We start from the raw sequence: 27,949 nt of genomic DNA on the forward strand, positions 1-27,949 counted from the left end.
GTATTTCAGGATAGACACGGGGACCAAGTGGAAAATGGGAGCAGATGTGGAGGACATGGCAAAACCTGGCACTGGATGGAGATGGTCACCTGAGAAGATACCGGTGAAGCCGTGTGATCACACCAAGCCGACGGTGATCACAGAAAATGGGCCGCTAGGGTGGAGAGGCCAGGGCTGCAGGCCTAGGACCTCTGCCAAGCTCCTCCTCACCTGTTGGAGCTTCTGAGGGGAGCAGCTAGATGGGCAGTGGGGGGCTTGAGACCTCTGACTGGGCCTGGATGCTGAGGCGAGGCTGCAGCCCAGGGGATTGAGGTCACAGGGGTCAAGGTCTTCCAAGACAGATCTAAGAACATGCTCAGAGACTGCATACCACTGTCTGGAGTGCCTGGACCTGGCCAGGGATGGAGGGGAGGATGCCCACTCCGCCCACTGCCTGCCCATAGGCTCCAGCTAGCTGAGGCCGCCGGATGAGGGCCAGTTCAGAGAGGGGCCAGACAGATGGGTTTAGGGCTCAGAGGAGCACTTTGGAGCTAACTAGGTTATCTCCCAAGATAGTCACTTCCCAGATTCAGCCCCAAAGCCCACGCCAGCTGACCGCTTCCTGGATTGGCTTCGAGAATCCTCCATCCCTCCCTCTCTGAACATGGTCCTGCAAAGGTGTGCCCTTGACTGCAGCCCACTGTGTGCTCAGCAACAGCTCACGAGTCATCCCTCTAGTCTACCTTCTGCCAGGCAGGCCTTATGCTGCCTTACAGTGGACAAACCACAAACTACTCAGAGAGCCCAGGGAACTTGCCCAGCATCCCACAGCAGTGAATGGGCTGGGATTTGAGCTCAGGTCCCCTGGGAGCCAGAGCCCCCGATTTTCCCATAACACGAGGCTGCCCAGAATACAGAGAAGCATCCCTCCCCTCTGAGTGTGGGGCAATCTGGCAGCCGTAGGAGCCTCGGCCAGACACCAGGGCCCCTCCCAACAGAGATAGCATGGAATATGTGGGCTGCTTCCAGCAATCTGGAAAGTCAGCAAGATCAGTATCCCCATTTTACAGAAAAGATAACTGAGTCTGCTTCTAAAGGGAAGCCTAGAGTAGAAACCCAAATGTTCCCTGACTCCCACTCTTCCTCCGTGGGGACCGAGCGTGGGTCTGGGGTGGAGACCAGGCCTCTGAAGCACATCCACACACTGGGCATGCTTTGGAAAGCCAGGTGACCTCTCTGACCCACGACTGTGGCTGGGAGGAGCAGACAGCTTTGTCAAGCAGCATGTACTGTTGTGTGCATCTTGTTCCTAGGGCCACAGAGCTCATGTCACCCGCCCTTCTCTGCGGGAAACAGACCGTATGCTCATTCACTCCCCACATGTACAAGGCTTTGATTCAACCAATGGTTTATTAGTACCTACTGTGTTCCTGCTATGGGGGAAGGACTGAGAGAGGTTTGTTTTAATATGCAACAGCCAGGGCATCCTGTAATAGTGGTGGATGGTGCAGTTACAGGGTGCCAAACGTGGCTCTGAGCACTGTAAATGTATTCACTTCATCCTCACAACACTAGGAGGTAGGTGCTTCTCTTATTCCCATTTTAATAAATGAAGAAACTGAGGCCCAGAGAGGCTAGTAACTTGCCCAAAGTCACACAGGAGTGAGTGGCAGAGCTGGTTTTTAAACCTGACTGCCTAGCTAAGGAGCCTCTATACAGCCCCTCACAGAATGGCCCACTGTGTCCTCCCGAGCTGAGCTTAGAGATTCATCTTCTCCGCGGAACTGTCCAGGCAGGTGGCCGCAGCCCCCCAAGGCCTCCACCAGCTCCCTGGACCTCCTGTGTCTCAGAGACCAGGGCTCAGCCCTTGTCGCAGGGCTGCCCCAGCCTCCTGGGCTTCGCCGGAGCAGGCCTGCAGGTGTGTCATTAAACCTTGACAAGTGGTAGGACAGTGCGATGCTCTATCCTCTCCACCCCTGGGAGCAGGATTTAGTGGCTCCGGCAGAAGATAAACTTCCCCTCCCCAGGACAGGCCCCTTAATTACAAGTGATATGTGGTGGCTGGAACTGCACGCCTCAGGCCCAGTGATTTAAGGAGCAGGCATGAGGCTGAGGTTCCAGGTGTTAACACGGCTGAACCAGAGCGGGACAAGCAGGGCAGGCAGCAGGGGGAGGCAAGGAGCCTGCCCCTGGAAGAGGGTCTGCTGCCTGGACATACTCCTGGAGAGAGGGACGTAATCTCCCCACCTCACGGAGAGAAGGGGAAACTGAGACCAAGACCGCACTGAGCTGGCTTGGCCTGGAGTGAGCAGTCCTCGCTGCTGCCAGCCTGCAGGGTGTCCCTGGACTCAGTTTCCCCGTGGGTACATGAGGCAGGATCACCTCACTCAGTCTACCTCCACGGGACTGATAATCTGAATACAAATAAGCTTAATAATAAAATCTAGCACCAGTCAAGTGCTTAATATGGCCAGACACTGTACCGGTTTTTCTATGAGCATTCTGTTGTATAAATCTCTCAGCAGCTGGTAAGAGAGTGATTGTGGTCATTCCCATTTTATAGAAGAGGACACCAACCCCTGAGGCTCCCCATCAGAGTCTGGGCCCTTCTCTGCTGACCAGTCAGTCCAGGCCCCCTCTCTCTGACCCTGGACACTCCTGCTGTAGCCTCCCTCCAGGTTTCCCCCACACAGGGCCCTAGACTTTTCCAGTGGCAGAGACTTTAGGAATCACCTAGTCCAGCCCCATCACCCCATTGCCAGATCACAGAGAAAACTGGAGCCCTGGGAAAGATCCCACAGAAGGTGAGAAGCGGGGCCTGAGGGCTTAAGTCAGACATGGGCCCAAGGCCTAGCTTTGGTCCTTACTGGCTGAGAAGCTGTGGACCAGTGCCTTTGAACACCTGTGTTTCTGCCTCTGTAGAATAGAGAATAATTCCTACCTCCTGGGTTAAGTGAGGCTCTAATGCACTAAAGCATTTAGCATGGAGGCTGTCCCAGAGGACCACCAGGGAGCAGAGGTGATGGTCCAGTGCTGTCCCTCCCCATCACCCCGACCAGCTGTGTGCCTGAGCACCTAGAAGGCACTTGACCCAGGGTGCAAAGGAGGAAACTCACTGAGCAAATCCCCCACCCCCTCCACCCCCAGGCACCCCTGCAAACATCAACTCAGCACACGCCCACTGAGATCTGCCCTGGGCTGCCCTCCCCTGGGGCCCCGGTTGGCAGAATGAACCAGTATCTTTAGCTCAGTTCCCTTCCCACAGAATGCTCCTTCATGGCTCCTTCCTCCCCTCCCACCTCGTCTCCCCTGGAAATTGCTTTATGAGAAAAATGATTTACTTGTCCTCTGACTCAGGAAATCAATCCTAACATGCTGATAGGGCAGGAAAGTCTCCAGCTGCAGAGCCCCCTGGGAAATCTCCCTCTGGAAGGAAGGGCTCCAATCTGGGGGCAGGGACTTGGGGGCTCTGCTGGGAGGTCAGCAGGTGTGGCCCCTTCCAACTTCAGTCCTCACAAGCACCAACGGGTTACCCTCACGCTGCCGGTGAGGCCCAGGAAGCTAGCAGCTGCCTAAGGGACACACTGCCTGTGAGCAGAGGGTGTTGGCCTGGGGACTGGGTGCCCCAGGACCTGGGTGGGCAAGGCCAATCATGAGCCTTGGTCTAAGCCCAGAACACCAAGGCCACCCTGCTTGGGGGCCTTACAGCTCTGCTGGAAGGGACAGAGCTTTTCCAAGGTGGGGAAGAGGGGGTGGGCTCCTTCCAGTCTCCAGACTCCAACCCATTGCTTTTTCTGGGGACAGTATAGTGCAGCCTGAACTTGAACTTGACCACTAAGAACTCGAGCTGAGTGCCACTGCCATAGCCTAAATCTTGTATGTGCCTCCCCACTTGTTAGGGTGTCCCCAGACTTCTGCAGGCTTCCGGAGCCTTCTTTCGTAAAGCTATGTATATGGCACCTGGCAAAATCACCCATGTGTGTAATATACACCTCCGGGATACATTGAAAACATCCTCCAAATAGGCAGGCTTGCTGCTATTTAAAAGAGATTCATGTCATACCCCATAGATTTCATCTCTGTAGAAATGGTACCTATCGTGGGTCTGAATACATTAGCTCTACTGGCACATAAACTACAATGGCATGGAAGGGCTGAGGCAACCTCACGTGGTGGCCGCAGACAGGCTACTGGACAGGCTGCCTCCGGCCAGTAAACCCCCAGGGGCAGCCTAGGTGGCCAATCAGAAAACTGGGAACATTGACAAGCAGCCAGTGAAGGCATGAACAGAAAATTGCATCATTTGTGGGGGCCAGAGGTTTGGGGATCTGAGGTCCTTTGACCCAATCAGCACAGAGAGCCAGAGAGTCTCCAGAGAGTTCTACCTGGGCTCTGCTTGCTGAGTCCTGGAGAAGCTGGATGGAGGCTTTCCCATTGCTAGTGAATTTCCCTGAGCCTTGCCCTCCCAGTCACTGATAATTTTCCCTACTGTTTACTGAGCACCTACTATGAACCAAGTCCTTAGTTCACATAACACCACCAAGTGGGTCTTGTTATCCCTAATTTAGAGATGAGCAGAGTGAAGTTTACAAAAGCCAAGACAGTGGCTTGCACACTAAACTTGCATTAGAATCTCTTGGACAGCTTGATAAAACCCAGGTGGCTGCACCCCCTTTCCCCACCCCAGCCCAATTCACAGGTCTGTAGTGGTCTCAAGAATTTGCATTTCTAACAAGCTCCCAGGTAAGGCTAATCTTGCTGATTTGGGGAGCACACTTTGAGAAATATTGGGTTTTCACAAAATAGCATTAGAATACAAATCCAGATTCAACACCAAAACCTGTGGCCTGGTCTCCCCACTACCCCTTTAAGTGTGTGTGTGTGTGTGTGTGTGTGTGTGTGTGTATGTACACATGCACACACCCCTTTGTGCTCACATGCATGTGCAGGATTTAATTTCTCCATCAGCAGCAATCTCAGTTGGTTCCTACTCCGCCCAGCCTCCAATTCACTGCCTCACACACTGTGCCACCCCCACCCCCCAGCAATCCCTGCTCCCCTAGAGCAGTCAGCCAGAGTCTCCAGTTGGGGTTGTTAATTTTATCTTCCACTATTCCGAAAGCAAGGCAGCTGGCAGAGGAGGGGCGAGGCAGGTGAGAGGCGCTGCCAGCCAGCTCCCTGTGGAGTGGAAGGCGAGTGGATGAGTTACACCCACAGTGCTGGGTTCCCCCCTGACCCCGCTCCACTCAGAAAGGCCCCCATCTCCAGGCAGGGAGGGTCCTGGGCAACAGCCGCCCACACCAGCGATGACCTAGACCCCAGATGCCCACCCTCCCATTGCATCAGCACATGGGTTCCTAACAGCTTTCCAGTTGAGGGGGTGGTGGGCTGGGCTCAGCAGCTGTCACATAAAAGGGCCCATTGCAGCCTGTATAAGCACAGACATTGCGTTTATCTCTCCCGTCACTGGTGGTGGCTCCATTTGGGGGCTTTTTGTCAGGTTTCTTTTTCCCTTGGCTGCTGTTAACTACTCAGTTCAATATTTAATTTTCCCATAAACCAAAGAGTTGTGCTTTTTCCCCTCTCTCTTTATCTTGCTGGAGACCCCTTCCTGCGGGCAGGTGGGGTCTGTCTCCTCAGGCTGCTGCTGGGAGACGGTGGGGGGGCCGGAGGTTTCAGTCCTTCCAAACTGGGCAGGGATTGAGGGTGGGACCCTTGGATCCCTCCCCCAGCTCATTCATTCTTTCATTTGACAGATATTTATTGAGCAAATTCTGTGTGTCAGGCCCTGGGGATGTGACTGTAGATAAGAAGCTTTCCTACCACCGTGGTGCTTACATTCTAGTGGGAGGTGTCAGAAAAACATGACATATGCAAACCACAGGTGACATAATTATACAGTATGATGAGCTCCATGAAGAAATAACACAGGACTGTGACAGAGAACAAAAGGAGGCTTAGATTAGGAGGTGACATTTGAGCTGAGACTTCAAAGATGAGCAGGACCCAGCCAAGCAAAAAGCTGGGTGAAGGACTTCAGGCAGAAGCAGCAACAGATGCAGAGCCCTGGGGTCGGAACAAGTTAGGGTGTCCCTGGACTCCTCCTCACAGTCTCAGTGTGTTTGGAGCCTGGTGGACAGTGGCACTGGTCAAGACGAGGAGGCTAGAGGTCAGGGCAGGGCCCACAACATTCCAGGGTCTTGTGGGATTCCTTCCGCAAACAGATGGCGTGCTTGCCTGTGCTTGGAGAAGCGAGGGAAGGAGGGAACAGGCATCGAAATGGAATCTCTGTGGCAGGCCTGCTCTAGCTCCGAGGTTAGGTTGAAGAGAAACAAAGCTCCCGACTTTAGGGAGCACACGGTGTAGTGGAGAAATAAACATGGGCCTAGGACAGAATGGCAAGCACCTGTGAGTACCACGTGAGTAGGAAGCTCCAGGAAAGCAGAGGATAAGCCCTAAGTCAGTCTCGCAAAGTCCTAGAAGGCTGCCTGGAGGAGGCAACACCTAAGGCCGGCCCTAAAGGATGAGGTGGAGCTGGCTGGCAGGACTGGTCTGTGCAGGGCACAGAGAAGGTGAGCAAGGTGAAGAAGACCCCTCCGACAGCTCCACGTGGCCGGAGCAGAGCTGCCTTCCCAGAGGAGATGCTCTTCGGAGCAGCGTCTTGAAGACGCAGAGAGAGACTGACTGGTGGAGAGGGTGGGCAAGAAAGAGAGATGTGGGCCCAAAGAAAAGAAAAAGGACAGAAATTAAAATAGGAAACATGGAGGGAAATTTATATTCATACATGGACACTTTTATATTAAAAGGCTGGTTTTCTTTTTTTTTTTGTCTTGAACTATGGTGTAGGGACTAGGAGCTGACTGAGAGGAAGGCAGCCAAATAGAGCAGGCATGCTGAGGGGAAAGAATGGATTTTTGCAAATAATATAATTTTGAACTTGTCTTTTCCCTCCCTCACCCCTCCCCAAAATCTAATTGATCACCACTCCATGATAAATGGCACTCAGAGCGGGCGTGTGCTAAGCGCCATCTTAAAGTGGTACCCAAGGAACAGGAGAATTATCCCTTCCCCCAGACAATGACTACTCTTAGGAGGGAAAGAAATACCCCAATACATCCCTCTCCGCCAAGGGAGGGGTGTGGGCAATGGAAGAGGTCATAATAAATAATCCCTTTCTCTTTGCACAGCACTTTGCCATCCTTGTAGAAGGTTTATGCCCATTTTCTCCTTTGCTTCTCTTCTCAAAAATCCTGAGACTTGAAAGGTTGCAGGGATGTTTTATTGAACCCATTTTATAGACGGAAAGATGGATGCCCTGGTGGGTCAACTGATTTGCCCAAAGTTCCATGGGATGTTGGAAGCGGAGCGCAGGCTGGAACCTGGTACTAACTTCCAGCCGGTACCCTGGGGGGAGTTGGGGTGGACTTCATGGTGGGCAGAGAACTTAATTCTAACAGATACAGTTTGCCACAGGCCTGCTGGGGTTTATATAAAAGAACAGGTTTGTGTTCCCCAACTGCAAAGGCCACACATTATCTCTAAAGTGAGTTACGATGATCGAAACAAAGTTCTGCTTTCAAGATGAAGACAGGCAATATTTCAGAGTTAATTTCATAAAACCGATCACCCGACCATTACCTCACTGTGTCGACGTTAACTGTTGAGTCTCAAATAACTTCAGCCCCTGCTTCCCGTGATGGCCGCGGAGCAGGTTGATAGAGGTTAGCCATCCTATGCAGCTAAGTCAGGTGGGAAGCCACTTTACCTTTTCCTGATTCCGGACAAAACTAAAGGAACTTCGAGCAGCAAATCTCTCTGCCTAAAGGCAAAGTGAAAAATAAACCGGGAAGTCCACTGACTTGGCTTGTGGTCAGGAGATTCAGGGGAGCTTCATGGTGGTTGCCTTTGGCTGTGGTGGTGGACCTGTAGAATGAATGGGACACTCCTCCCTGCCAGTCATACAAGGCACACGATGCAGGGAAGCTGTGCCCGTGTCTAGGTTCTTACCACAACCACTACTACTGCTATTATTTATCCCCTCCCCGAGCCAAATATGCCCGCTTGGTGTCTCTCCAGCTGAGGAGGGTCCTCCGGGTGCATGCTGCAGGTGGATGCCACTCCCTGCCCCGCCCCCCAGGAGATCATTGCCCTAGCACAGACATATCTGATGATGCACCCTCAAAGTCCATGGGACAAGGCACACATGGTGGGGGCATTGGACACTGTCACAGAAGAGTGGGAGAGAGATTGGCCAGCCGAGGGTCTTTGTTGATGATTCCCTGCCACTATATGCCACCTGGATCGCAGTCAGGCGGCCTTGCTTTACGCTGCTCGTTCTGGCGCCCAACTTGGAACTCGGGATTGTTGTTGTCCAGGAGGCTGGCCGCATGGACTTTGTGCCTGTGTCTGCAGCTGGCCGGCTGTCTTTGACAGGACACTGCTCCTGCAGCCATGGGGTCCATCCCAGCCATTGGGCATGCAGAGAACGGTTTGCTTTGACCTTGAGCAGAGATTGTCACAGGGATGGGTGAGGAGATAAGGATGGAGATGGGGTTGGGGTTGGTGGAGAGATGGGGACAGGCATGAGGATTGAGTTGGGGATGGTGACAGAGATGGGGGTATAGGTAGAGATGGGGAAGGGAAGGGGAGGGGGCCAGGCCTGGGAAAGGGACAAGGGATGGGGCTGAGAGGGGGGTGGGCAGGGAAGAGGAAGAGGGAAGGAAGGCTGCAGAAGCCAAGGGGGCAGGGGAGTTCCTATTTAATCGAGGAAAGGGAAAGAGGAGGAGGGAAGAGACAGTGAGTGACGTGTGGAGGGAAGCTTCTGTAAGCAGCCAGGGACTCCCCGGTGTAGATGGCTCCCTGACTGCCTGCACTCGAGCCCTCTGCCAGGAGACAGGAGGCGAGATGCAGAGTGACATTTTCCGAGGACACAGCGACTGAGGAACATGTTGGTGGGGAAAGTGTGGGAAGTCTGGGCCGTCCGCGCTGATATTAGCAGCTCTGCCGTGTCATCGTCCATACAACTGAAATCCGTTATTGTCTTACGAGCTTGATTAACTGTACATATTGCTAACACCTGCTCGGAAATATAACGAGGGACGGAACACATCTCCCAATCAGGGTCTGCGTGGGTGGTGTGCGTGACTTGGGTGCAGATCTCCAGAATGGGGATGTGTGCACACACAGGTGTGTGTGTGTTGGGGTGAGGGGATAGGGGGGACCGTGCTGTGCAAATTCCCTGGCCAGGATTGGGAAGGCCTGGGTGCCAGTCCAGGCTCTCCGTCAATGACTTACGGTGCGGCTGTAGGCTTACCTATAAAAACAAAGGTCTATTAGCGTTGTTCAATGGAAACATAATGTAAGCACATAGGTAATTGTTAAGTTTTCTAATAGCCACATTTAAAAAAGTTTTTAACGACAAAATTAATTTTAATAATGTGTTTATTATTTCAACATGTGACCAATAAAAAATATTAATGATAGAGTTAACATTCTTTTTTTGTTTGTCCTAACATTCTTTTTAAATTGTCTTCAAAATTTAGTATGCATTTGACACAACACATACGAACTCAAAAAAGCCACATTTCAAATGCTCAATAGCCAAGTGGGGTATGTGGCTTACTGTGTAGACAGTGGCAGTCCAGGGCTTTTTTTTTTTTTAACCTCCTCACTATACTAGGAATGCCCCAAAGGCACAGACCATGTTTTATTCTACCAGCCAGTAGCAAGAGCTCCCAAAGAAGGAATGTTAATAAATAATCCTAATAAATGCAGCTGACATGTACTGGGTGCACTTTAAGGTACCCTTCATCGAATCTTTACAGGTGTTCTGTAATTCCATTTTACAGATAAAGAAACAGTTTCAGAGAGGTTAAAGAACTCATCCAAGGTCACACAGCCAGGGTCTTTGAACCCTGGGTAGTCCGATTTAGAGCCCACAGTCTCAACCACTGTCCCATACTACCTCCTCATAAAAGTGATACAAATTATCATTACATTACTGAACTGCACTGCAGGCTTACTATGTGCCAGGCATCTTATTAGCATCATCTCATTTATTTCTCAAAGCAACCCTGAAAGGGAGGATTTAAGTGGCCAATTCCTGTTTGTTCAATGAAAGTAAGAAAGAATGGACGAGGGGTTTTAAAGATGCTCCCAGCTTAGTTCTGAGCCTCTCCGATTCTCGGAGAGCATATTTCTATCTGTACAGATGCCACCGTGAGCAGAGCCAGAGTTTTATGCTCAACTCTAATTGGCGTGGTCCCTTAATCTTGGGGACAACTAAGTAAAGCCACCCACAGGAGCAGCTCCTAAGGGATCCGGGTTACAAGCCCTCCGGGAAGCTGAGATGTGCCAGGTAAATGAGTGCCCCCGGTGGCTAAAACATGTCCTTTGTGCTAACGAGCTCAGAATAGATCAAAGCTTCTTTCTTTCCAAAGATTGAGGTGGTCCAGCTTCATGTCAGAGCTTGGGCGCTTGTGTTCAAATTCTGATGCCGTGAACCCGGGCACATTACTCTACCTCCTAAATTCCCCCATCGATAAAATGGGAATAAATAAACCCCACCTCACAGCCTAATGGTGAGGATTAAATGAGTTAAGCATTAGCCACTGTTGGTTTTTGCTGTGGAATCCAGATAATCAGTCGAGTCCTAGAAAAATTAGATCACAGTATCTGCAACTTCTGGGTGATCGAAGTGTTTTGGTGTATTTTTCCCCTCTTGGAATGCCTACCCCACTTACCATATGTTTCAAACAATCTTACACTTAATTACAATTCTCCATCTATTGTTCCCCCACCGTTTCCTGTCTGTTCTGCTTCCCTTGCCGACAGCACGCGGTGGCTGAATGAATGAATGAATGGTTCATACCTGGCTTTGTGTCACTAGACCTTAAAATAGAGTTGCCAGGCGTCTGTCACCCCTGCCAGACTGTGAGCTTCTCAATGCCATATCGGTTTCCATCACTATGAGCCCCTGGCATCGTGCCCGGCACCTAGTAGGTGTCAGGAAATGTTTGTTGAATTTAATTAAACCTAAGTGGAGTGAAGCCCCCCTGCAGGAAGAAAAGGCCCGTGCCTCATCATTTCCTCTGCTTTCCCCACTGCCCATGACCCAGGGCCAGAGAAGAAGCCAGAACTGACAGCCTTTCCCACGTGAGGTTCTAAGATTCTGGCTCCGGTCGTGCTGATTACAAGGAGGTTGAGGAAATAATAATAATGAGTTCCCACCATGTGCTATGCACTTTCCTGTCTAATAGCTGGTCATCCTTCACATAGGTCTGCCGAGTATCATTCCCATTTCACAGACTGGGGACTCGAGGCTCACAGTTTTGGTAACTTGTCCAAGGACATGGAGGCGGTGGTGACCTAGCCAGGATTTGCACCCAGGAGTGCCTGCTGGCTCCATGTGTGCCTGGGACCACTGGCTTTGGTAATACCAGCTAGTGGTGGCCCACGAAGACAGCAAAGAAGTGAGCTGGTGGGAGGTGGGGACAACCAAAATAAGCCAACTTCCCGAAAGAGAGCAATGAGAGAAGACTCCCGGCTCTAATGTCCCTCAGAGTCACTCACTTCTCCCCCTCCTGCCCTCACCCTCATCTGAGCCATTAGCCCCTCTAGCCTAAAGTCATGCTCTGTGTGTTCAGGCTCTTCAAAATGCAACTCGGATCATTGAAAACCTTCCACGGCTCCCCACGGCCCTCAGGACCAGGAAAAACTCATAACCAGTTGTGTGCTGGTAAACCTGCTCTCAGAGGGCTGGGACAGGGGAAGGAAGCAAACAAATGAAAAAGCCCTGATTGGTAGCACTGGTTGGTTTCCATGGTGTAAAGATGCCCACTGTGCTCAGTTTAACCACTGGTTCACAAAGCTCCTGAAAACTTCACCATCAGCTCTCATGCGCTGGTAGGAACACCAGTCAGTCGGTACGGCCTGGTAGGATTGGCCCTGGCACACCACTGTTCTGTAAGCCACCACCAGCCACCCTGTTCCATGCCCTGCACAGCACCCAGCCCCACTGGGCATATCCCCGGCTCTTAGCACCCCCAAAGCTACAGCCTGTCTCCCAAACCCCTGCCCAGGCTGACATGCTGCCAGACCTTCGCACATGCTGTTCCCTCCACCTGCCACACTTGTCCTCTGCCTCCTTTTATTTCTACAGGTCACAGCACAGTGTCACTCCCACAGGCTTGGGCAGGGCCCCCTTTACACTCAGTCATTCCTCCTGGTATCTGACACACGTAACCGTGTGATCCCTTGATTCATGCTTCCCCGCCATGCCTCAGGGCCCTTGAGGCAGGGCGTTCATCTGTATGTCCAGCAGGAACGTCATTCTCACTGTAGCTGAGGTTTGTGGTGTCCCCCGGAGCTGTACCACATTCGCCCCCCTGCCCCCAGCGTGGGACCTGGCTCATCACAGATAATCAGTGAACTCTTCCTGAATCTTCCAGCTAAGCCCTTGTCTTCTCTTCTACTTCCCTTCTGGGTAGCTCCTCCCACCTCTATTGCAGTGGTGGCCGCTGACATGCCAGCCCCCTTCAGCCGCTACCAAGCCCAGAACTTCACACTGGTCTGCATCGTGTCTGGAGGGAAACCAGCACCAATGGTGAGTACCCCTAGGGTGCCCAGTCCCTCCCTAGCCCCTGCTGGGTCACCGCCCCCACCTCGTAGCTGGTCCAGCTGCAGGGGTCACCATGGCGTCCACTCTGCAGAATGATGGAAAGAGGTCTGCAGAAGGGAACTCCGCCCCAGCTGCCTTGGACTGACCCTGTCCACTCATCTGACCTGTCCAGGTGTCCGTGTGTCTCTTGCTGCCAGTCACCCAGAGCTGAGCACGCCCACTTCTCCTGGACCCTGTGACCCTAGCACAGCACAGTGGGAGGAGGCTTTAGGGGGGCCCGGCACTGAGCACACCCCTACCCCAGTTTTGAGCAGAATGGAGAAATGAGGTTCAGAGAGCAGGAGGGCCATGTCCAGTGTGACCCACAGTGTTTCTGACAGAGCTGGGACTCAAGTTCATGTCTTGTGGCTCCAAGACCACTGTGGGGGGAGGGAGGAAGGGAAAGAGGGAAAGCAGAAAGGAAGGAAGGAAAAAGAGGGAAACCCTGTTTTGGCCAACTCCTCAGACCCAGCCTAAGTGCCTTGAGGTCTGTGGGTCCGGTGCATGAGCTGTTATAGTGGTCACTTCAAGGGGCGGGGGCGGGGTAGGCTGTGAGGGCACAGACCTGGAGAATGGGGTTCTGGCCCCGGCCTGCCATGCACACTGAATGACCCCGAGTGAGATCTCTCCTTGTTTCTGTTTCTACAAGGAGGTTTATGGGATAGACAGTATTAGAGTTTTTCATCTGTTTTAGAAGTAACAGGACCATTTGATCTAAATGAAACACACAGAAGCCCCGTGTATAAAGTGTTTGAAAGGGAGGGGAGGGCACGTTGCCCTTAGTGACCCCCGAAGCACCTCTGTGAAACCCTTATTGAATCTGTACTGGGAACCTATGGGCTCCATGCTCCCAAGGACCCTTCCAGTGTTGACACTGAGTAACACTTTGGGGCTGGACCCTGTGAGTTTCATCTATCACTAGGATTAGTGAGGGGTGGAGCTGGAGTGCTGGATAGGCAGGGTTAGGGTTCAAGGCAGAGAGGCGAGGCATTCTAGACTCCGACTGTCTCACAGGCATGGCCAAGTGGGATGGCCTGGGGACCTAGGACAGCCTCACTCCAGGATCCAGGCCCAGATAGACCCAGCTGCCCAAGAGAGGGCAGTGAACAGGTGCAGGGACCCAGTACAGGGCAGTAAGCAGGTGCACAGAGGCGCAGATGGGGCAGTAGGCAGGTGTGCACAGGCACCGGTGAGGGAGGAGGCAGGTGTGTGGACACAGGTGGGCCGTAAGCAGATGCACGGAGGCCCAGGTGAAGCAGTAGGGCAGGTGCGCACATGCACAGGTGGGGCAGTAGGTGGGGCGGGGGGCAAAGACAAGCCTTTACTGAGGCCGTTCTCCCTTCCCCCATACCTTGTAGTCCCAAGGACACAGACGAAGAGGCAGCTTCAAAGCCAACAATTGGTGAGAGCAGGACATGGCCCCTAGTTCTTCCCCCTTTGGAGCCCATAAAGAGGTCTGACCTCGCTGAAATCACACAAGCTGGTCCTTTTCTCCAAAGAAAAACTGCTTTTTCCACAGGGCACAAAGAAAGGCTCCTCACAGCCCTGGGGCCATGAGAAGACCCCCTTCCCCAGCTTGCCTGCTCCTGCCATGAAGACATAGCAATAAAATATTCAAATATATATGTGTATATATATATATATATAAGATCTTCATCTCCCCACATTCCAGGCATCTTACGTTTGCCTGGGACATCAGAACTTGAAAGAATTCTTTGATATAAATTACAAACCTGCTTTTGAAGCACTTTTCAAAAAGAAAGAAAGAAAGAAACCCAAAGCAGGCTATTATGTGCATAAGAGCTATAAACTCTTGACAGATCCTCCGCGTCCCCCGTTTCACTTACCACCCCCCACCTCTCCTCCCTCCAGCCTTCATCCCCCCCAGCCTGCACCAGTGTCCCAGGGGGCTGCTTTCTGCCCTCCCCTCTCATCTCCCAGCGATTTATTTATCTGATTTGTTAAAAAATACACCCAATCCCCACAGGCCTCTGGGCTCATGTACCAAAATTAAAAGACAGCAAATTAAATTAAATGTTGCCTCTCAAAACTTGCATTCCCCACGAGCAGAGAAAGCGAGAAGGCTTTGCCTCTCACCTCATCCCTGCACCTAGCTCCCTCGCACACATACACCCTGGTCTCCCAGACCTCGCAAATGCACACCCGGAGAGCCTCCCCTCCTCAGGCTTCCTCTGACATCCAGCATTTTCTGCCCAGTGCCCTTCGTCTCGCCCACATGCTCTCCTGAGGTGGGCACAGACTGCCCTCTTAGTGCCACAGCTGTGTTGAGGACCCCTGTTTCTGCACATTTCATTTAAGCACCCAAAAGCCCTATGAGGTAGGTGCTCTTACTCCCCTTTATAAGTAAAGGAACTGAGGCTCTCAGAGGTTCACCCTCTGGAAGCCCATGGAGATGGGCTCAGCCTCGGCCACAAGGGACTGCATGTTGCCACTGAGCCAAGCTGACTCAGGCTGATTGGGTGCTGGAGGGAAAGGACCCAAGGGGGACCCATCTGGAGGGCTACTAGGAGGGGGAGGCTCCAGAAGGACCCAAATCCTGTGACCAGTTCCTCTGAGAGCCCACTGGGAGGTTGAGGTCATTCCTCCAAGATCTATTCTCACATCCTTGCAATTTCAGGTTTATTTCAAAAGAGATGGGGACCCCATTGACGCAGTGCCCCTGTCGGAGCCACCAGCTGCAAACAATGGCCCCCTCCAGGACAGCAGGCCCTTCCGCAGCCTCCTGCACCGTGACCTGGATGACACCAAGATGCAGAGGTCACTGTCCCTACAGGACACAGAGAACCAGGGTGGGCGTCCCTACACAGAGCGCCCCTCCCGAGGCCTGACCCCAGATCCCAGCACCCTTCTCCAGCCAACCACCGAGAACATCCCAGAAACGGTGGTGAGCCGTGAGTTCCCCCGCTGGGTCCACAGTGCCGAGCCCGTCTACTTCCTGCGCCACAGCCGCAGCCCGGGCAGCGATGGCACCGTGGAGGTGCGTGCCCTGCTCACCTGGACGCTCAACCCGCAGATTGACAATGAGGCCCTCTTCAGCTGTGAGGTCAAGCACCCAGCACTGTCGATGCCCATGCAGGCAGAGGTCACGCTGGGTAAGGCTTGGTGGTTGCCATTCTGCAGGGCCCCTGAAGAGGTGGATGGTGGGGGGCCTTGGAATAGGATCCCTGGACTGCTGGTTACCATGGAGATGGGGAAGAAATAGAGCAAACAGTGGTCAGGGTCAGGCACAGGAGCAAAGTCGGGGCATTCCAGGAGGTTTGCTGGGCTGGATTGGAGAATAGGAGCAGTCAGGGGTCAGGGGCATTTGCTCAGTAGGGTCAGGAACACGAGAGATTCAGGGAGTTTGGTCAGTCAGGATCAAGAATATGGAAAAATCAGAGAATTTTGGCAGATCAGCGTTAGAAACAGGAGATTCTTAAGATTGAAAATGCAACATGGAAGTCATAGGGAGTTTTGCTGGGTGAGTGAAAGAACGCACAAGAGGCGGGAGTCTTCAGGGAGGGTACTGAGTCAGGTCACAGAAAGGTCAGGGAGGCTTTTCTTAGTCACAGTTGGGAGCATAGGAGGTGTCAAGGAGGTTTTCTGGATCAAATAAGAGACCCATGAGCTCAGGGGACAGTTACTAGGTTGTGAAGCTTGCTGGATCAGAGTCAGGAATATGGGAAGGTAGAGGATGCTTTGTGGGATCGGGGTCAGGAACTCACAGGACGTGGGAGCATACTGCTCTAGCTTACACTTTCAAGTACAGTGAAAACCCTGCCACCTGTGGGTATGTGGGAGGTGGGCACAGCCAGGAAACTGGACACCCAGGCCCAGCCTGAGAACCAACCCCCATCTGAACCTGCCTCCTCCTCCGTCAGCACCAACTCAGGGCATCCCCAGAGCAGTGCCCCCTTATGCATTTCCTCCCAGCTGAGTGGAGGCAGGGAGAGGGGACATGTGGAATCTTCTCTGCCAGAAACACAAGAAACCCCTTGAGCCAGTTTGTGTTTAGACTGGTTGACTAGGGCAGGGAGATGGACGCCATGACCCAGTTCTGGCTCTCTCTGCGTACAACTCTTTGGACCTTGATCTGCAGCACCGAGCAGCCCCTCCCCGAGCTCAGGATGCCTGGGCTTGCCTCTGAGCCTCCTGCAGTGGTGAGGGACTACGGAACCATCCACGGCCCCTAACCCAGGCCCTCATGACCAAGGACAGAGAGCAATGGCTGGTGAGGGTTTGGACCCCAGCCGCGCCAGGGGACCCGGGGGGCTTCTGGAGGTCAGGTGGGTGGCGTCCTTTTCCTTGAGCCATCAACTCATAAGCGGTGGAGCGAGGATGTACCCAAGAGAAATGAAAATATATGTCTACAAACATTGGGACATGAATGTTCATAGCAGCTTTAGTCATAACAACAACAATAAAAACTACAAGTAGCCCAGATGTCCATAATTAGGAAAACGGATGAACAAGTTTATGGTTTATTCATACAATGGGCTACTTTCCATCAATACAAATGAATGAATGAACTGGTACACTCAACAATATGGGTAGAGCCCAAAAACTTTATGCTGAATGAAAGAAGCCGGACAGCAAAGAGGACATACTGCATGATTCCATGCATATGAACTTCTAGAACATGAAGCTAATCTCTGGTGATAGAAATCAGAAGAGTGCTTACCTATGGAGAGTGGAAACTGATTGGTAGGTGGCCTAAGGGAACCTTCTGGAAGGATGGGAATGTTCTCGAGTTTGATTGGGATGGAGGTTACACAGGCTTTCACATTTATTAAGATTCATCATATTGTGTTCTTAAGAACAGTGCCTTTCTCCCTGTGACTGCTACCGTATTTAAAACCACATCCTAATGGTACCCATCTATCACTTCCCCATCTGCTTGACCTGCTCCAGCCACAGGTCCCCCTTAATCTTCCTTGAATATGCTCAGCTCTGACTTTGCACCAGCCTTCCTTTCTGCCTAGAATAATCTTACCCAGATATGTCCAATCCCTCCTTCCTTCAGATTTCTGCTTGAATCTTCTAGTCAAAGGGCCCTTCTTGAATACCCTGTCTCAAATAGCCTCTTCCTCCCGGCCCCAGCAACTCCCCACCTTACTTTGTCCTCTGTCATTGCATTTATCTCCATCTGCAGATAGATATTTTCTTAATGCCTAGATCTCCTGCTGGAATTAAAGTTGTTTGTCTGCAGGGTCTATATATATCTTCTTTGTTCACATGGTACAGGGCTCAGAACAATCCCTAAAATACTACTTAATAAATACCTGTTTAATTATTAATTAATTAATACTTTTCTGAGCTGCTGTGAAGATTAAATAAGGCAGTGCCTACAAAAGTTTAGCATAATAACGGAGTAAACATTCAGCAAGAATAAGCTACTGTTATTGTCCATCATTGTATTTCCCATATTGCCCTGCATAGTGACCAACACAGATTAGGTGTGCAATAAAGAACTAGATGAAGAAGGCAGATGAATGAATAGGTGGCTGAGTGGATAGGTAGGTGGATGGACAGATGGATGGTGGATGCATGGAAGGGTAGATGGATGGATGGATGGATGGATGGAGGGAGGGAGGGAGGGAGGGAGGGAGGCATGGATGGATGAGCAGATATATGGATAAGTGGTTGTCTTGGTGAACATCCAGAATCCCTGGGGGAAGCCTAGAGGAGATTTTCCATAAGATCTCACAAGGCTACCCCTGCAGCAAAATGCTCAGGAGAGGTAAGAAGGGCATCTAATCAGGATCTTTTGCATTCTCCTGGGCAGTTGCACACCACTTACATTTCCCATTACAGTCTCACCTCTCTCCTGCATTGTCCTTTCCAGAGCAGCTCCTCAAATAGTAGCCTCTTCTCCCCATTTATAGGCAAGGACACAGGTGAGGCCCTGCCAGTGGAACTGACACATCCAAGCCACACAGTCAGAATAGAAGGCCCAGCCTCGTCTCTGGGTGCGTCTCTGGGCTCCTGCTCTGTGTCTGTATCCAGGGGTTGAGAGAAATGAAAGGCCAGGGGCTGAGAACATTGCTTTCAGGTACTCACGATGGTGTGTTTTAGGGGTAGGCAAGGGGGGCCAGGATTTGACTGCCAGGAGTTGCTAATGGGCTTCAGGGTGGTGGTGGGAGCGGGGAGGGTGACAGCAGCTGGCCGGGCTTGCGGAAGCACCGTCTCCGTGCAGCAGTGAGGGCGGCCATCAGAGGGCCCATCAGCTGCAAAGGTGCCTGACTGTTGGCAGCTGCCACCATCCAGCTCGGACAGATGAGGGCAGAGCAGCCCCCTCCTCACCTGACCTGCTCTCTTCCTCAGGGGCAGCTGCACGCAGGAGCCTCCAGGAATGGGCAGCTCAGGTAGCAGGGAGAGGGGGTCTGGCTGCCCAGAAGGCAAGCAGCTCTCCCTCTCCTCCATCCCCTGGCTCCCAGCTGCCCTCTGAAGAACTATGTGCCACCAAGCCCTGCTCCTCACGCTTCCTTGCTGTGTGACCTTGGGCAAGTCACTGCCCTCCTCAGGGGACTGTTTCATGGCCTGGGAAATGGGTTTCCTGGTAACCTGCCTCATAAGCACCAGGATGGGTGTGACAGTCCTACAACAGGGGCTCAGTAGGCCCAGGCCCCAACCTGGGGGGATTAGGTAGGCCCTTTAAAAAACAGGGCGGGGAGGACTCTGACCCCAGGGGGAAGTTTGCCTGCTGGCTCCTGGGCTCACACTTCTCCAGCATGCGAATGCCCTTCTGCGCCCTCTGCCGGCTGCAGCAGGATGGTGCCATCCCAGCCGGACACAGCTGACGGACCAGCCGAGGCCACACTGCCCTACACAGGGCTTCCCACCTGCAAATGGAACTTCCCAGCACTTGAGAGTCGATGAAGAAGGCGAGAAAGTTACTTGACCCTCTTAAGCCTTGGCTTCCTTATGGGGACAATCGTGAAAGGTTGGGACTTTAAATAAGATCATGCACAAGGCCTGGCACTTAGTTCATTCTCAACCGATGCTAGTCCTCAAACCCACCATCTCCCAACATTCCTAGCAAGCCAGTGTGGTGGGTGCATAAGGGTTGTGATCACTGTTCCTATTTTGCATTTGGGGAAAGCCAGGTGAAGTGACTCATCCGAGGGCACACAGGCTAGACTGGAACTTGGTCTCTGTTCCCCAGGCCAGGCCCCCCTTCCTCACACTGGGGGGTAGGTGCAGAAGTGGAAGCTGCCCCCGCCTTCTCTTGAAGCAGGCCTGCTCTTCCCACTGACGCATCCCTCAGCCCCATGGGGCCTTCAGATGTCTCGCTCGTGGTTTAATTAATAGTCCTTTGGTTTCATTCTCAGAGAATGAACTTGGCAGTTCCTGGGAGGCCACCCACATCTGCCAGCTGCTCTGATTTCTGTTCAGAGAGAGCTCTGAGTGGGAAAAAGAGGCTTGGGGAGAGGGCAAGGCTGGGTGGGAGATCCCAGAACAGGCCCAGGGCCTGGGGACAAAGCTTTACCTCCTGCTGCCACCCCTGGAAGATGTTCACAGGGAAGGCACAGAGCATGGCTGTCAGATCAAAACCCTGAGGCCTTCCTCCAGCCCGGGAGGCACCGTGGGACCTGTCCCCGACCTCCACCTGCATTACCCTCCTGACCTTTGGCCTCAGGGCCAGGCCCGAGCTGTTGCCTCGACCTGGAACCCTCCTGGTGGTGTCTCAGCTGAAGCATCCCCACCTTGGAAGAGGCGCCTTGACCACCACTCAGCCGGGCCTGATCCCCTGTGTGCTGCTGTCACTCTCTGATATGTACTTGTTTGTGTGTAGAATGCCTCCTCAGCTACAAGCTCCTACCCGCACAGGTCCTCAGAGCTTGCCACCATCCCCAGGGCTGCTTCAAAGCCTGGCATGTGATTGGCTCAGTAATTACTTGCTGAGTGAATGAATGAATCTGGGGGAAAGACTCTTGGCCTGAATGTCAGGAAAAACAGGAAATGGGCTCTGGGGGTGACTTTGGATAAGCCCCTTTGCTACTCCTGGCCTCAGTTTCCCAGCCTGAACCCTGCGGGGATGGGCTCAGTGGCCCGGGGGGCTCTCCCATCCTGATGCTCTGTTCACAAGATAACAACGCCCATGGGCATTTTGTCTCCCAAGCTCAGAGATGGGAAGGGGCTCGAGTCAAGGATGTGAGACAGAGGGACAGGGAGACAAAGCCTCAAGGAAGGAGATGGTCCCCCCACACCTTGTGTACCCCCACCCACCTCCAACCTAGAGATCCCAGAAAAACCCCACTGGGGAGGTGAGCCTGGTAGGGGGAGCCCTGGAGCCAGAGGAAGGAGACCCGAATTTCGGTCTGGCGGTTCCTCACCTTGTGACCTTTGACAAGTCACGTGCCCTCTCTGGGCCTCAGTTAACTCAGCTGTACAGTGGAGGAGGTACGGCAGAACCCCACCTCACAAGGGTTAGTGCAGGAGGGCCTTTGGGATGCTTCGAGCAGTCGTGGCTGCAGGAGGGCCTCTCCCCATTCCCAGCTGAGTCGTCTGCCAGGTAGCACCTCCCTTGGGCTTCCCTGACTCCACACTGAGCCTGAAGCCCACAGGGCAGGGGTCATGTTCTGTACACGACTGAATCCTCAGGTCCCAGAGGGGCGACTCATTGCAGGGGTTCAGGGAACGTGTGCGAATGAATGCAGGCAGGAGTGAATGAATGAACAAGCCTCTACATAGCTCCTAGCCCAGCGGCAGCCAATCCTAAGGACTGGGTCTCCCCTGCCCTTCCTTTCCTGGCTCAGTACCCCTCCCTCACACTCACCTGGCCTTCCTCTCCCTGCAGTGGCCCCCAAAGGACCCCAAATCGTGATGACACCCAGCAGAGCCCGGGTCGGGGACACCGTGAGGATTCTGGTCCACAGATTTCAGGTCAGCCTCTCTCTGAGTATCTGGGCAGGGAGAGGTGGGAGGGGCACCAGCATCCGAAGCAGCATGCTCCAAGACCCTTCCCTGGGCCTCCAGCTCAGCCAGCGGGCCTGTCTCCTGATCTGTGCAATGGCAGGATCAGCTTGGATGAGGCCTGGCTGGAGAAGCCCACGCTGTGGCTCTCCCTTCCAGGGCTCAGAGAGGACATAGCGCTTGGGGGACATTCTCTCCAGCCCTAGAGTCTTTCTCTTCCTGCGGCTCCAGGCAGCCACTCCCCGCCCATCAGATATCTGAGAGTGCGTTGCCAGCCCTGGCCAGGCCATGCTTTGACCCCTTCCTGCTCTGGCCGAAAGGTTCCTCCTGTGACCGGACTCTCGTCTGCTCTGGCCAACAGAACGAAGTCTTCCCGGAGCCCATGTTCACGTGGACGCGGGTCGGGAGCCGCCTCCTGGACGGCAGCACCGAGTTCGACGGGAAGGAGCTTGTGTTGGAGCGGGTTCCCGCCGAGCTCAACGGCTCCATGTACCGCTGCACAGCCCAGAACCCCCTGGGCGCCACCGACACGCACACCCGGCTCATTGTGTTCGGTACGCCCTGCCCTGCTGGGGGTCAGAGGATAGCCAGAGCGGGCCCTGCCCGGAGCTGTCCCAAGCAGGAGGGAGCAGCAACGGCCTGAGTCCCCTGAATTTGCCCTGAGAGGGCACCCCACAGGGAGGCCCTGTAGTTCAGAGGTTAAAACCAGAGAGTTCTGGGTTCAAATCCCAGATCTACCACTTAGCAGCTATGCAACCTTGGCAAACTACTTTACCTCCCTCAGTTTCCCCATCTGACACTAAACCAGTCCACAGTGTGGCTGCCCTGAGAGAGTGCGTGTGATACCACATAGCAGGTGCTGGGCAAAGGGGACCTCCTTTCCCGAGTTCCCAGTGCCACCCACTCTCTAGGTCTCTTTCTGTTCTTTCCAACAGAAAACCCAAATATTCCAAGAGGAACAGAGGACTCCAATGGTAAGTCTCCACTCTCAGAGCGAGTGATTCTCCAGGCTCCAGAAAGCTCTGGCCCCCAAGCCACCCATCTGCAGACCCTTGCCCCTCCTTCCAGCCTCAGGCAGGTGATTGTCCTCTAGGGAGTGTGGGCAGTCTTGGTCAAAGGTGGTCAGGAGTGGACACTGAGGCCAAAAGGGGGTACTCAGTACCCCACATGAACTGGTGGAGAGTTTCAGGGACCAAGTGAGCCCACCCGATCCATAGTAACTCCAGCTGCCTCAGCTCAGAGAGCTCAGCCTCCCTGGCCCCAAGAGAAAGCGTCCTGTCCAGTATTGACCATGAGCTGTGTTCTGGGCCCTTGGACCACTCTGCAGGGCAGCTGGGAGCACAGAGAGATGCCACCACTAGGCCCTTTGCACCTTCCTCCCTGGGACGCCACCCCATGGGATCCAGACACTGCTTCCCAGCCCACCAGGCATCCCCTCCCCACACTGAGCCAATCTCACAGCTCACAGTAGAGGCCCCCACTCCTAGTCCCCACTGGAGTGTCCTGATGGCCAGCAGGGAGCTATTCTTGGTCCCGCAGACCTGACACGGGGAAGGGATCGTGCACAGTTAGGTGGGACAGGTGGCAGGGCTGGAATGGGAACCCAGTGCATCCTGACGCTGACTCCAGGTTCTTTGCCGGGGCCTCTGAAGCTCTGCCCTTCCCAGGCCCCACACCCTGCCGTGCCCTGACCTTGCTCCCTGCTGCCTGGCACAGGTTCCGCTTCTGGCCCTGCTGGTGTCTGGCTCACCTTGGTGCTCGCCCTAACAGTGATCCTGGAGCTGACGTGAAGGCTGGGACCCCACGCCCACCACCCAGCACTGACGTCTCTGCGATTGGTTTTCATTTCTTTTCTAAACGATTTCCAGTCCTGTTCTTAGTCTCTTTCTGTCTGTGTCTTGGCTTCTTCACTCGGTTTAATTAAAACAGAACAATTTCCCCCACCTTGGTCTGTGGCTCTGTATTCTTCCTTTATTCTAGAGCAGCAACCAGGCATTCCCTGGCATCCAACATTGGAACAGGCGCTGGTGTGGGGACCGGGTGTGACAAAGGACATGGAAGACATGCTCCTCCACTGGGTGAGGGGGGAGGTGCAGCTCATTGTCTCACCCAGATCCTCACAGGTGGATGTCGGAAGTGGCCATGGACTCTCAGGAAATCCAAGGTTCCTCTGGGCCAAGTATAACAGTCAGCTGTTGCCACAACTTTGCTGTGTAACAAACCAACCCAAATCTCAGCAACATGGGACAACAAGCATTCATGATATGTTCATGTACAGGATGCAGTGGCTCAGGGCTCTTACGATTACACTGGGCCCACTTGGATAATCCAGGATAATCCCCCACCTCAAGATCCACAAATTAATCACATCATGAGATTCTCCCCTAAAACCTCATGAAGCAACTGACCCTGACAGCCCTTTTGGTGCCATAGGACTCATTTCAGACTTCTGACCTCCAAGACTCTAAGGGCATACATTTGCATTGTTTTAAGCTCTTGAGTTTGTGACAGTTTGTTCCAACAGGAAGCTCACACCATCACACAGGATGTTTTTAAGAGCCATAGTGGTGCCATAGACCACCTCTGCGCACATCTCATTGGCCAGAGGTAGTCACATGGCCCCAACCTAACTGCAAGGGATACTGGGAAATACAGCCTTCCCAGGTACCACGGAAGAACAAAGGGAGCAATGAATACAAAGCAGTGTGTCTACCACGGAGAAGCCCAGGCCCGAGAAGCCAGAGGAAGGAGGGCTGGGAGGCCCCAGGATGACCCTCGCCCACCTCCGCTGCATTAGAGCGCCCTGGGTTCCTCGTCCCCTCCCAGCCAGGAGATGGTCACTGAGGCCTTTGTGCATATGTCCTAGGGAAGTGGAACCCATGTCTAGAAAACTACAGGCCCTAGACACCCTAGGCCGGGAATTAAGAGTGGCTCTGTCCCTTGCTGTCATTCCAGCCCCTTTGCCTCTGACCAGTTCAACTAATTTGCACACTGACTCCCAAATTTCTGACTCCCTAGATTTTCCCTGGAAATCCAGACTCAGAGATCCAACTTCTTACAATGCACCTCCCCCCACATTGCATGTCTAATACGCATTTCTAACTTCATGTGTCTGAGACTCGACTTTTGATTCTCCCTTCCACACCATGCCCCTTCCCCGGCCTTCTCCCTCTCAGGAAATGGTACCACCATCAACCCAGCTGACCAGGTCAAACATTTATCCTTCATTCATCCTTCCACATCCAATCCAAACAGCTTTTCACTCTCCAAATTCATCCTGAATGCACTCGTTTCTCTCCTCCACTGCCACCACCCAAAGCTACTTCTTGCCTGTATATCCTCCTCAGCCTCCCATCTCGTCCTCAAAACGTCCCTCTTGCCTGTCCCTGCCACAGTGTGGTCTCCCCACAGCAGCCAGGGGATCCTTTTAAATATAATCATTCCATGGTGTCCTCCAACTCAGAACCCTCCGGTAGTTTACCATCTGTATAGACCTAATGTTTTCCCCCTCAAAAGTCACTTGTTGAACACTACCCCCCCGTGTGCTAGCATTAGGGGGTGGGGCCCGGGAGTGCCGAGGTCCAGGGTAGAGACCTCATGAATGGGATCAGTGCCCTCATAAAAGAGACCCCGAAGAGCTAGCTGGCCTTTCCACCATGCAATGACCCACCAAGAAGTTGGCAACCTACAGCCTGGAAGAGGGCCTTCATTAGAACCTGGCCGTGTTGGCACACTGAGCTTGGACTTCCCAGAGCCCAGGACTGTGAGAAATAAATTTCTGTTGTTTATAAGTCACCCAGTCTGTGGTGTTTTGTTACAGCAGCCGAAACAGACTAAGGTACCATCACCCAGGAAATAAGCCCAAACCCCTCAGCAGGTCAGATGGGTGCGGCCCTGCCTGTTGGCTGTCTCCCTCACAAGCGCCTGGCTTCTTTCGCTCACCTGTCCATTCCTCAAACTCTTTGAGCCCATTCCTGCCTCAGGGCTTTTGCTCCACCTGTTCCCTCTGCCCAGCATTCTCTTACCCTGGAGCTTGGCAGGGCTGACTCCTCTCTGCCACTTCCGTGGCAGCTTAACTGCCACCTCTTGGGAGGAAACTGCCTGACCACAGTGCTATCCTTAACTTCATTCTCTGCAGAGCACATTCTCATGCTTTTCCAGTTTACATATTTATGTCGATAGTCTTCCCCATCCTCTTGGCCAGAATGTCACCCTGTGGGCGTGGGGACTACATCTGTATCCTTCACATTCTCAGCACTTAGCCTGGAGCCCGGCATGTGGCAGGCATTCACAACTATTTGTTGAGTGAGTGAATGAATGAATGAATCAGCAACACCCGGCCAAGTCCTGTGTTAAGCACCCGGCTGCAGAGACACACTCTCCTCCCTGAAGGAGCGCACAAGGGCGGTGAGGGGAGAACATTCACCCAACTAACCGGGGTAACTCACACCATGACGGTGTTCAGTCCAGAAGCCTCACTGGTGCTGTGGAGCCCTGAGGAGGGAGATTTATTCTGCTGGGGTAAGAGGAATGGGTCAGGGGAGACTAAAGAGAAAAGATGACATAGGAGCAGAACTTTAAAGGAAAAACAGAGGTTGGCCAGGCAGAGAATGGAGGAGAATATTCTAGACAGAGAGAACAGAACAAGCAAAGGCTTAGGGATAGGACAACATAATATATATTCAGGGAAAAGGCTAATTCTATCAGTGCCTTCAAAAGCACACTAATTCACTCAGTAAATATTTCTTAATCATTCACCATGGGTCAAACCGTGCGAAGAATGTTGCAGATTGAATAGGAACGCTATCATATGGCTCTTGACACAGCTATCTATTGCTGCACTGATGCTGTATAATGAACATCCCCAAAACACAGTGGCAAAAATTACAGCTTTTATTACTTCTCCTTGGGCTGTGGTCAGTTGCTGACCTGGGCCAGGTTTGGTTGATTGACGCGGGGCTCCCTCCTGGATCTGCCATCAGCCAGCTGGTGGGTCAGCTGGGAGCTGGCTGGTGTCAGGTAGTTTGCTGAATGACTCAGCTGTGCCCCATAACGTGTCCCATCCTCCAGCAGGCTAGGCCAGTGAAGGGGAGGAGCAAGAGAGAAAGTGGAAGCGCAGAGGGCCTCCCCTGGCCTTGGGGAACTTGCACTCTGTCACCGTTGCTTCATTTAGTGGCCAAAGCCAGTCATTAGGGCAGCCCAGATTCAAGGGGTGGAGAAACAGATTGTGCTTTTTGATAAGAAAGGCTGCAAAGTCACATGGCCTCGTGTGTGGATACAGGGTAGGAGGCAGAATTAGGGCCATTTTTGTAATCTGCACAGCTCCACATTCTGAACTTGCCATTCTAGAATCTTGGTTTCCCATCCACGATGTCACATACTCTCATTTCACCTGGGAAGCCCAAATGACTCTTCCCAGCAATCTCTCTTTTAAAAATCTAACAAATACATGATCCATGCCTTCAATAAATATTTGCATTTTTCTAGTGGATAGCAACACTGAGGCAGATAATTTTCAAGGGTTGAAGGCTCTCAGGTTTTCGTCAGTACAACCATCCAGGCCGGATCAGCAGGTGACAACCACATTGTGCCACCTTCCCCTTCAACCTACTTCCTTCTTCCCCAAAGCCCTGTTCCGTCTCACATGAGCCACCTGCCCCCTCTGCTGCCTGCCAGCAATCTTACCTAAGCTTCTGTTGCATAATACCTTTGCCTGTTTTCTGGAAGGAATAAAAAAAGATTTGTTCCCTCTCTTTGCCTTAATAGAGGAAAGCCCATGTAGGCATGAAATTGGAATTGCTTTGCCCTATTAACTGTGTGGTCGTTGGGCTCCACTGACCCCTGAAGTGCACTAATATCTCAGCAGCAAGTGGATGAACCATATAAAGTGGCAGGGAACGCCCAGAAGGAGCCAGCTGAATGCCCAGGGGGTGGGTGGCTGTCTGCTTTGGGCTATGAATTTGAGGACTTTGTGCCCTGAGCAGGCTGGAAAGGGTAGTTTATTTAACCTGAGATTCTTGGAGGGAAGAAAGGATGAGTAAGACAGAGCCCCACCTGAGAGGGGAGACAGATTCTTCCTTTATTTGTCTACTTGCTTACTCATCATTGGACAACTCGGAGCATCCCCCTGGCCCTGCCTATGCCAGTCAGGGAGACACAAAGGCAAGATGGGCAGAGCCTATCATTGACAAGCCCCTAATGCATCTGGAATGATGGACTAGAGAGCAAAAAGAATGAGATTCCATATAGTAAGTATCGGAATAAAAGTATGAGAAAGCGCAATGGAGTCACAAAGGGGTACAAGAGTGCTCTACCTGGGGAGGTCAGGGGAGGCTTCCAGGAAGTGGTGACATTGCAGCCCAGCCTTGAAGGTTAGGAAGGGACATCAAAGTCCAT

General features: G+C 52.8%; 1 protein-coding gene across 2 annotated transcripts in view; it reads left to right on the forward strand.

Moving 5' to 3' along the window:
* IGSF21 (immunoglobin superfamily member 21) overlaps positions 1-23,490 on the forward strand; it is a 227,404-nt gene extending 203,914 nt beyond the window's left edge. For both annotated transcript variants that reach the window (XM_036914445.2, XM_036914446.2), the window contains exons 5-10: positions 12,468-12,583; positions 15,276-15,750; positions 21,438-21,523; positions 21,915-22,107; positions 22,489-22,527; positions 23,270-23,490. In XM_036914445.2, coding sequence (XP_036770340.1) covers positions 12,468-12,583; positions 15,276-15,750; positions 21,438-21,523; positions 21,915-22,107; positions 22,489-22,527; positions 23,270-23,343 — 983 coding nt within the window. In that variant the 3' untranslated portion in view covers positions 23,344-23,490. The remainder of the gene's footprint in view (positions 1-12,467; positions 12,584-15,275; positions 15,751-21,437; positions 21,524-21,914; positions 22,108-22,488; positions 22,528-23,269) is intronic.
* The last annotated feature ends 4,459 nt before the right edge of the window (positions 23,491-27,949 follow it).

Source organism: Manis pentadactyla, chromosome 4 (assembly GCF_030020395.1).
Source record: "Manis pentadactyla isolate mManPen7 chromosome 4, mManPen7.hap1, whole genome shotgun sequence".
Lineage (NCBI taxonomy): Eukaryota > Metazoa > Chordata > Mammalia > Pholidota > Manidae > Manis > Manis pentadactyla.